The sequence below is a fragment of the Primulina eburnea genome, chromosome 18, assembly GCF_022965805.1.
Source record: "Primulina eburnea isolate SZY01 chromosome 18, ASM2296580v1, whole genome shotgun sequence".
Taxonomy (NCBI): domain Eukaryota; kingdom Viridiplantae; phylum Streptophyta; class Magnoliopsida; order Lamiales; family Gesneriaceae; genus Primulina; species Primulina eburnea.
Genome location: NC_133118.1, coordinates 31,208,873 through 31,218,115, shown reverse-complemented (window position 1 = coordinate 31,218,115; position 9,243 = coordinate 31,208,873). Strand labels below are relative to the sequence as shown.

Genomic DNA, 9,243 nt, shown 5'->3' with positions numbered 1-9,243 from the left:
ACTATAAATAAAGATTTTTTTTATTATAATGATAAATGGAAGATTGAATTATCAACGCTCGATAATTAATTTTATTTAATCAATTTATAATTTATCCATCAACATATTGACATCGATGTAATGTATTAAATATGTGAGACAATATCTGAGATTGGACACTAGATTATAACAAACTAACTCTACTATAAAATATATAAATAAATGTATATTTTTGTTGACTTTTAAAAATTATAATATGATTTCTTAAAAAATATATTCATGTATGTGAATTAGATGAAATGATATAAACCTTCTCTTAATAATAAAAGAATAAGAATTTCCACCAACCTGATCTCACCTCAATGCTGTAATAATAATAATAATAATAATAATAAAATATAAACTTTATTCACATGAATTTTATTTAAATGTCATGTATTCAATATATAAGTACTAGTAAAGAAAATTGTAAGCAAAATTTATGGGAAAATAATTCCATTCCTTGGTAATTGGAACTTGGCAATTGGCATGACAACCGAGTAAGTGCACCACAATATGGTGGAATTAGGCCTTCAAAACAGCGTCATCTTTTCTTGAATAAAACACATCACAAAAATAGCGCCAATATATCGACGCATTCTCTTCCTTTACAGAACCTTATTTCTGGACAATTTTTCTTTTTGGTTTACAAAGCTAACCGGATCGTGTCATGGTCCAAAAGGATGGATGGGTGGATGGGAAAACAAGAAAGTACCAATGGAGGAGTAAAAGAAATAAATTTGGACAAAAGAAACGTAGAAACAATATAAGGTTTTTGTTCCTAGTAATTCTCAAGCAGTTGCTGCCAATGAACTTGATCTGTAGCATGCCCTCTTTGCAGCATGAACGATGTCGTCAACCTGACATAGAGATCCTGAATCAGATGGGGGAGGTATGGAACATCAAGCATAAGCAGAGTATATCGCGTATAAACTGACATCTAACATCTATAAATCATATTTTATAAATCATATATAGTATCGCCTTCTATCATCGGCACTTCCATTTGGTTGATTTTTACTTTCCAAACTTTAATCACTCATGGACAGACTAATATGGAATTAAAAAAAATTCCACAGCCATGATCTTGCAAGTGCATACGAATGATTACAAATGTCAGAAGATTATGCTACATATCAACTCTAGGCACACCTTAATCTTCAGCCATGTGTTATTTAATAGTGCCATGTTCAAGTTTAACTCAACAATCTAAAAACCCGAAAAAAGCTTGGTTTTTTGTTAATATTAAGGTTTGTTATACATTTTTAAATTCATGTCCGGATAGTTAGGAGATAAAAGCATATCTTTCTATCATTTTTCGATAGCATAACCTACTTGTTAGAGACATTGCTCAATCCTTTTTCTTCACAATAGAATATGCTACAACCATCTGAATGTACGCCCTATTAACAAGAAGAAAGTAGAGGAGCAAACCTGTGGGACGGCCATTCTTTCAAGATTTGCAGCATAGGGCATGGGAATATCAGCACCACAAATCCTCTCGACAGGTGCATCTAGATACTCAAAGCTATCTTCAAGAACCGATGCGCTGGAATATGAATTAAAAATAAAATTAGTATGCATGATGAAAAAAAATGGAAAATATATTGATATACAAAAGAAGCTGACCAGATCTCTGCGCCAACGCCATGTTGAGGGTATCCTTCTTCGACAGTCACAAGCCTATTGGTTTTTCTAACAGAAGCATTGATTGTAGATCTATCAAGAGGGCGGATTGACCGAAGATTTATCACCTGCAAAAACCAAAGGAACACAACAAAACTAAAATTCAGAGAACAGCTACACATGATAAAGACATGAGTGGATTTCTTTCACTTACCTCGGCCCTGATTCCTTCCTTTGCAAGAATCTCAGCAGCCTATATATATTCAATCAAAACATCAATTCCAGATACAAAGTCAAACAGACCAATATTGCAAATTTGCAAATAAATAAATAATATTATCTGAACCGGCTAATTATGAACAAATTAAATTAAAAGAATTTAGGAAACTAGAAAACACATCCAACATGATGCATTCAATCAAACAAATAGTTCCATTTTCGTTGATTATAATCTACAAACTTCTTAGTTATTGGTTATAAAAGTGTGCCAGTCATTTAAGGCTGCATCTATGACTCAACTTAAGAATGCACAAACTTATGAGTTTAGTGACAGAGAGATATTGTTGATACAAGAAACAAAAAACTGGGCAACATTAACTAGTGTTGAAATCTGAAGGCCCAAAATCTGCACAGGTTTTGAGTAAACCAAAGCACAAAGTTCAATTCAAATGCAAATCATACATCAATTGCAACTTGCTCATTCACAAATAGAATGACAGACCTGAAGCGAATAGTCAACCATCCTTGAGAAACAAGTTATAGTTACATCCTTTCCTTCACGTTCGATCTGTCAAAAATTTGACGAGTCAGGAATATACAGGTGTGAGATGCCAGAAAAGGCGCTTTGAGGTTTACCTTAGCTTTTCCAATAGGAAGGCAGAAACTGGAATCAAGAACTTCGGCTGAGACAGGAAATGATGAACCATATCTGGAAAGGAGATAATCCCATGACATAAATTAGACATAGACTGAGATTGTTACAGATATCAAAATCATGAGCATCAATGTAATACTACTTACAGCAATTCATTTTCTAGGAATACAACAGGGTCTGGATCCCTGATGGCAGCTTTAAGTAGACCTCGAGCATCTTCTGCAGAGTATGGTGCCAGTACCTTTAATCCTGGACATGAACCATACCATGCTGCATAACACTGAAAGGATGCATATAGCTCAGAGATCGAACAGTAACTGGGTACAATGTAGCAAGATTTCTTCCCAAATCAGATAATGTCGAGAGTGACAACGAACAATTCATTTATCTCATAAATTTCATTTACGAGGTCAATGCAAATGTGCCAAAAAAAAATCCTTCGTAAATTCCTGTTTGCGGTAGGAAAGAAACTACTGGTAACACAGCTCAGGAAGCACTGCGACATTCAAACCTAATAAACAATACTGTATTTATCACAGAACAACTAGTTTGCAAGCTCAAGTTGAGGCAACATGGGTTAATGCTCGGAAGTAAAACCAGATGGAGATTCTTCCCACCCTTCATTAAAGGGGTAACGTTCCTTTCAGCAACCGAGAATTTAACCTGGTAAGGTGCTGATTCACACTACAAGTTTCCAACTTAAGTTTGCAATCCTTAAAGAAGTCATTTTGTCTTCTATTGAACAAGGATATTTTCAAGGGGGCTTCATTAAAGATCTTCCTCACCACGTTCTTACTCATGAGCAGGAGATACCATCATAGTTTATTCAGTTAATGCTGATCCCTAACAGAATACTACAGAAGTTGGGAAATTGGGAAAAGTTATTTTATAATCACAGCAGTAAATGATCCTCTTCCACTCCCCCTAAGATTACAAAAATAAAAACGAAATAATAAGGGGTTAGACTTTATATGTCTGAGGCAACACTATTTACTAATCACCTTGGGCGAACTATTCTGGTTGGCCTCTTTATTTTTCTTTGTTTGATAAAGTTATTTGATCCAACTTATAGAGTCTGCCAGCAGGGAGATGTGAAGTGGGAGTTCGTAGTATATTCCCTCTCACTTCAGCATCAGAAGATAAATTTGATCCAAAGAACTCCTTGGTCTAGGAGTGATGTTACATACAGTGGCCTAAAGCTACTCTCTTGCTAAAACATATTTTCATAGGCTTTAAAATACAAAATGTCATGAATATCATATGCACTGCATAGCAAGGCTTTGTTAGAATGTATTCTAACTTATACCTGAGAATGTTGAGCACCAACACCAGCAGCAGCACCGTTTGGGCCTCTGAAAACAATAGGCACAGACATCTGACCAGCAGACATGTAATTCGATTTTGCGGCAGAATTAATGATGTGGTCAATAGCCTGAAAAAAAATAAAGCTCATAATCTCCATATGCGTCCATAGTCAGTATCTTAAATAAAGAATTCAGATAAAACTATTTCGCTTCACGGAGATTGTTCTGTTTAAAAAAGATCCAGAAACCTTTTCCCTAATACCATCTCCCCGAACTAAAGGTCATGGCAAAACAAAATACATCATCTTGCAGTAACACTCTCCAGTTCTATTGATGAATTGGAGCATTAAAGGAATTAGAATTCCCCTTCTACTTTTGAAGCATGTAAATTGATTTATGACTAGCATTCATCAATAAAAAAAGTAACAAAAAATGTTCTTTACCTCTACATCCTGGATGAAATCTTAAGTAAAAATTTCCCCAAAATCCATGTCATGTTTGTGTTAACACAATTTATCACTAAGTGGTAACATAACCAAAAGTCAGCAATATAAAATTTATCTTCATGGGTTAAATATTTTTCTGTCTTTGCTTGTTATTTACCAGTTGAAGAGAATAGACAAGTCACAATTTAGATCTCCATTAGCTAGATGATGTATATGAGAAACACATATAGAGAATCAGTATGCGATCCTACATACACACAGGAACAATAGCCAAATAAAACCACAAGTTTCCACTGACAGCAACCAGTTATAACCTCAGAGATGGAATTTAGAAAAATGATTCAGAATTGAATAGATTAATTTAAGGTTTAAACTTAGCCTAGCAAAACATAGCATCAGGGGTAGAACAATAACCTGCATTGAGAAGTTGAAAGTCATAAACTCAATCACAGGCCTTAGACCATAATATGCGGCACCAACTCCAATACCAGCAAATCCCGCCTGCAACAATGAGCCCAGTTGAGAATGCCAGATTTTGCCACTTAATTCAATTCTAAAAATTCTTAAAAGTACAGATAAAAACCAACCTCGGTAATGGGAGTGTCAATAACCCTCTCGGGACCGTATTTGTCCAAAAGACCTTTAGATATCTAATACAAAACATTGTAAAATAAAAACTAATTCAAAATACAGAGTTATGAGAGAGATCAACTATCAAGTCCCCCGAGGAACAAGGACTCACCTTATATGCACCCTGATACTCACCAACCTGCATAAAACCATTAAACAAGTCAACAAAGCATTAAGGAACCCAAAAACCAATCAAATCAGTATAAAATGATCTGTTCAGTCTCAAAAACCCTATCAAATTTCTATGATACCTCTTCGCCCATTAAAAATACTTTGGGATCAGCAGACATTTCTTCATCAAGAGCCGAATTTAAAGCTTCACGCACTGTCATCTGCAGGAGAGAAAGATAAAGGATCCTTCACCATATCCAACTCATATCGCCGTACCCAGAAAGGTAAATCTCATAACAGGAAGAACTAACCATAATTGAATTCAATAACTTGGTAAACTATTACAGAAATATTACACTGGTTACCTCCTTTGCGGAGGAAGAAAAAGCCTTGGATGAAATCACTCGAATCCCTTGCTCCAAACTCTTCCCGACCAAAAACAGAAAAAAAAAAATCAAATATACAGACTAGTCAATAACAGAATCAAATCAAAGAACAAAGAAGCTGCCATTTTTACCACAGGAGTAGGATTGCCTTTGCAGGCGACTCTTTGCCTTATAATCCCCAACATACTCCCGCCTCTTCAAAAGAATCCCTAAGTCACATCAAATTACACAACAAAAATCAAACAGAAGGTCAACAAATTCGTATGCACACGAGCAAGTCAGATTTCCTTTCTTGATCAAAATCTGACCGCAATACGTCAAAATTAACAGCATGACGTTTGAAAATACCTCAAATCCGCCCATTGACACCCACCGAAACAATCAGAAAACGATTGAAAGATTAAACAAAAATTGAAAAACAAGAGAGAGAGCGAAAGATCACCTGGCTTCAAGTTGGGATAAATTTTTCTGTTTTCAGCCTATTTTCGATAGAGCCACCCAATAATTATATAATAGCAATCGCGTCACTGCAAATGGAATATTATATACTATACTAATATATATATATATATATATATATATATATATATAAAATCGTGTCACTGCAATATCATATTTTTATTTACTTTTTAAATAATTTAAGATCTAATAGATTTTTTGTTTTACATTTTTACGTTTTTATTAATGAAACCAGACAATCTTATTCGTATTTATCATAAAAATAATATTTTAAAATAAAAATTATATATAAATGATTTAAATAAAATATTTGTCTCATCAAATTGACTTGTGAAATCGTATTACATGAGTTCTTTTGTTTAAGATTATATAAAAAGATCAAATTTAGAGATTTATTTTAAAACTCAAGACATCATTCCAAACCAAAGATTATGATAACATATGAACTATATAAATTATAAGTGAATTTTTTTGACTATTTTATAAAGTTTAATTAATGTGTTTAACTTTACATAAATATTAAAAAAAAATTTAAAAAAAGAGGATTTTCTCCGAAGAGTGAGAAAATAAACTTTTAATTTTTTAAAGAGTTTATTTTTAAGATCTAAATCTATTAAATTTTTAATGAAATTAATTATTAAAATATTTTTTAATAATGAAAAAGAGAAAGATTTTTTTGAAATCATAATTTTATGCTTTCAACTCTTAAATAAAATTCAATCCTCCTCCTCCTCGTCGAATGAAAGAAGGTTTCTTTTTTACAATATATATATATATATATATATATATATATATATATATATATATGTATATATATCAAAAACTTATGTGAGACGGTCTCACGAGTCGTATTTTGTGAGACAGATCTCTTATTTTGGTTATTCAGGAAAAAATATTACCTTTTATGCTAAGAATATTATTTTTTTTTATTGTGAATATCGATAGGTTTACTCGTCTCACAAATAAAGATTCGTGAGATCGTGTCACAAAAACCTAACTCAATATATATATACATATATATTTTGTCAATTTGGGGAGTTATTTCATTTTAGTGTACTTTTCTTTTCTTTTTTTAGGAAATTATAATTCCACTTGGTTATTGTCTTTTCTAAAATAAAATGTCATTTTAAAACGAATATAAATACATAAAAAAGTTAATTAAGGCCCACTGCTAAAGTCCACCGAGATTAAAGTCAGGCCCATATAGAGCTCAAGCCCAATAAATGACCCGCTTACTCGTCAAGATTTCTATATCATTTCGTTACATTCCGAAGTAAGCTCTCATTTAGCTCTCAACAGTTTCCTTTCTTTGGTTTTAGGTAGCGCTCATTTGAGTGTGAGAAGATTTTCGTCGAATACTCTCCGGTTCCTCTAACGTTTTGTTCGTAACGTGGACGACGATTCCTTGTCTTCATCTTAAGTTTCGACGTTGACACACCCGAATCCAACATTCTTACATTCCCTTGAATTTACCTAATTCAGATAACTATTTTATTTCGTTATATCATATACTTATCTATGTCATATTCTATATATATATATATATACTTGAAAACATGAGTTTTCAAGTTTTGGTTTGGGGATGCTCTCGTTTTGTCCAATTGATATTTTTGAAATGAAGATGGCGCGGAGATGTGGATTTGATCCTGAAATTTGAGAACGTGAATATGGTTGGCAAACCCGCCCCTACCCTTGACTAATTAGAATTGCAGCTTATCCCATATATTTTTCCGGCCTCGACGATGATCATCCCGGAGGTTGACGTTGTTAGTGAAGATGAGATGGGAAACAAGATCTAGTCGAGTTTGAAGATGCAGATAAGTGCCAAGGAAGAGCAAAATCAAAGTAACCAGTAATTATATTAATGTTGAAAGTTTAGTAAAAATATGTATGGATGTACATTAATGAATAACTATGAAAACATCCATCTTCTATTTTATTCGTAATCTCAGATTTGAAATTTTAAGAACTAAAAATCCACACTTTATTGTTATAATGAACATCGAAATAGTTAAATAAATTTAATTAATATATCAATGACATATAGGGGTGTCAATCGGGTGAGTCGTGTCGCATTTTGACACCCCTAATGACATACTAATTTATGTCCGTTTCCAGTTTTTTAGAATAATCGTAACAATTCTAATAGTTAGTTTGATACATTCAAAATTTGTGATCGTCTAATAATTTTTTATTTTATTTTTTTTGCCAATATAATTAATATTGTGTGATTTTTTAAAATAAAAATTATGGGATTTATAAATTTTAAAAAATATAAAAAAAAAATTGAGAGGGGAGAAATTGTTTCAAAGATTTTATTTTGATATTTTATTACTCTTAATTTAATTAATCATACATTAATTCATATATACAAAATTCTTTGGAAAAAATCGAGGGAAGCGGTTCTGTCTCTATATGCAATGTTCTTGCTACTGATCAGTTTCATCATTGGAAACAATATCTGAAGAGACCTCAGATAGAATACTAGAAGAATCAGAATCCATCGACGACGACGACGACGAAGAAGAATCATAGCTCCCAAGTCCGACGCTGTAATCATGAATTCTTGTTTTCTTCATAGATAAATGGCACAAAACCCAGTTTCCTAATGGAACCAAAGAGCCCTGCAATCAAGATCCAATTAGTACCAAGAAAACTATACAATAACTTGAAAAAATAAAAGACAATTTAGAAATAATCATACGGGAGAAATTTTATTCTTCTGCTGGATTGAACAAGCTGCTGTTGCAAGGGCAGTAATGCAGTATTCATGCATGATCCAATCAGTTTTCGAAACGGGAGAGTTCTTCCCCTCGTGGAACACCAGTGTCCTCTTGATCCCGACCAGTGGCATCGTTTTCGGACAAATTATTCGTTTCTCCGGACCAATGGCCCTCCAGAAACCCGCACGAGTCGGTATTACAGTTCGGTTCCATTTCCCATACTTGGCTTTGTTGATGAAAAAGTACCTTTCTTGATCCGAACCGCCTACGCAAACAAAGAACAATCAATCACAGAAAAACTCCATTTTTATACCTTAATCAAGAATGCAAAAAAACTATGAAAAATTACATGTTGGAAAACTCCGGGGACCTGATCCGGAAACGGCGATTTCCGGAATGATCGAAGCAGGCAATGGATATGAAAATATTTTGCGGGCCAAGTACTGAAACACAATCTCTTTATCCGTGGGCTGGAACCGGAATCCAGGAGGCAATTTGCTGATAACTCCTCCATCTTCGATGAAGCTAAACTTTTCCATTAATCTCGACTAATTTTCGCGAAAAAATTATCACGGAAAGTACTGTGAATCCGATGATGAATATGGCAATTAACGCAGCAAGGGATTTAAAGGAAGCTGAAACTTAGAGGGTAAGAGTGGACGTGCA

The 9,243-nt window shown here is 33.5% G+C and overlaps 2 protein-coding genes across 3 annotated transcripts; both read right to left on the bottom strand.

The window, feature by feature from the left end:
• Positions 1 to 543: 543 nt before the first annotated feature.
• On the bottom strand, positions 544 to 5,949 carry LOC140819973 (pyruvate dehydrogenase E1 component subunit beta-1, mitochondrial-like). Of its 2 annotated transcripts, none has more exons than XM_073180257.1 (15): positions 5,838 to 5,949; positions 5,527 to 5,604; positions 5,375 to 5,434; positions 5,150 to 5,230; positions 5,011 to 5,037; positions 4,856 to 4,918; positions 4,683 to 4,769; positions 3,825 to 3,950; positions 2,665 to 2,798; positions 2,500 to 2,572; positions 2,366 to 2,431; positions 1,859 to 1,897; positions 1,648 to 1,772; positions 1,453 to 1,567; positions 544 to 878 (listed from the first exon to the last, which is right to left on the bottom strand). In XM_073180257.1, exons 2-15 carry the CDS (start codon positions 5,578 to 5,580, stop codon positions 810 to 812), a joined length of 1,119 nt encoding a protein of 372 aa, XP_073036358.1. In that variant the 5' UTR covers positions 5,581 to 5,604; positions 5,838 to 5,949; the 3' UTR covers positions 544 to 809. The 2 variants fall into 2 exon arrangements, with proteins under 2 accessions (XP_073036358.1, XP_073036359.1); XM_073180258.1 differs by lacking the exon at positions 5,838 to 5,949 and adding an exon at positions 5,744 to 5,780.
• Positions 5,950 to 8,161: 2,212 nt separating this feature from the next.
• Positions 8,162 to 9,243, bottom strand: LOC140819747 (NAC domain-containing protein 83-like). Its single transcript, XM_073179938.1, has 3 exons — positions 8,927 to 9,243; positions 8,559 to 8,842; positions 8,162 to 8,478 (listed from the first exon to the last, which is right to left on the bottom strand). The coding sequence occupies exons 1-3, from the start codon at positions 9,114 to 9,116 to the stop codon at positions 8,284 to 8,286; spliced, it is 669 nt and encodes a 222-aa protein (XP_073036039.1). The 5' UTR covers positions 9,117 to 9,243; the 3' UTR covers positions 8,162 to 8,283.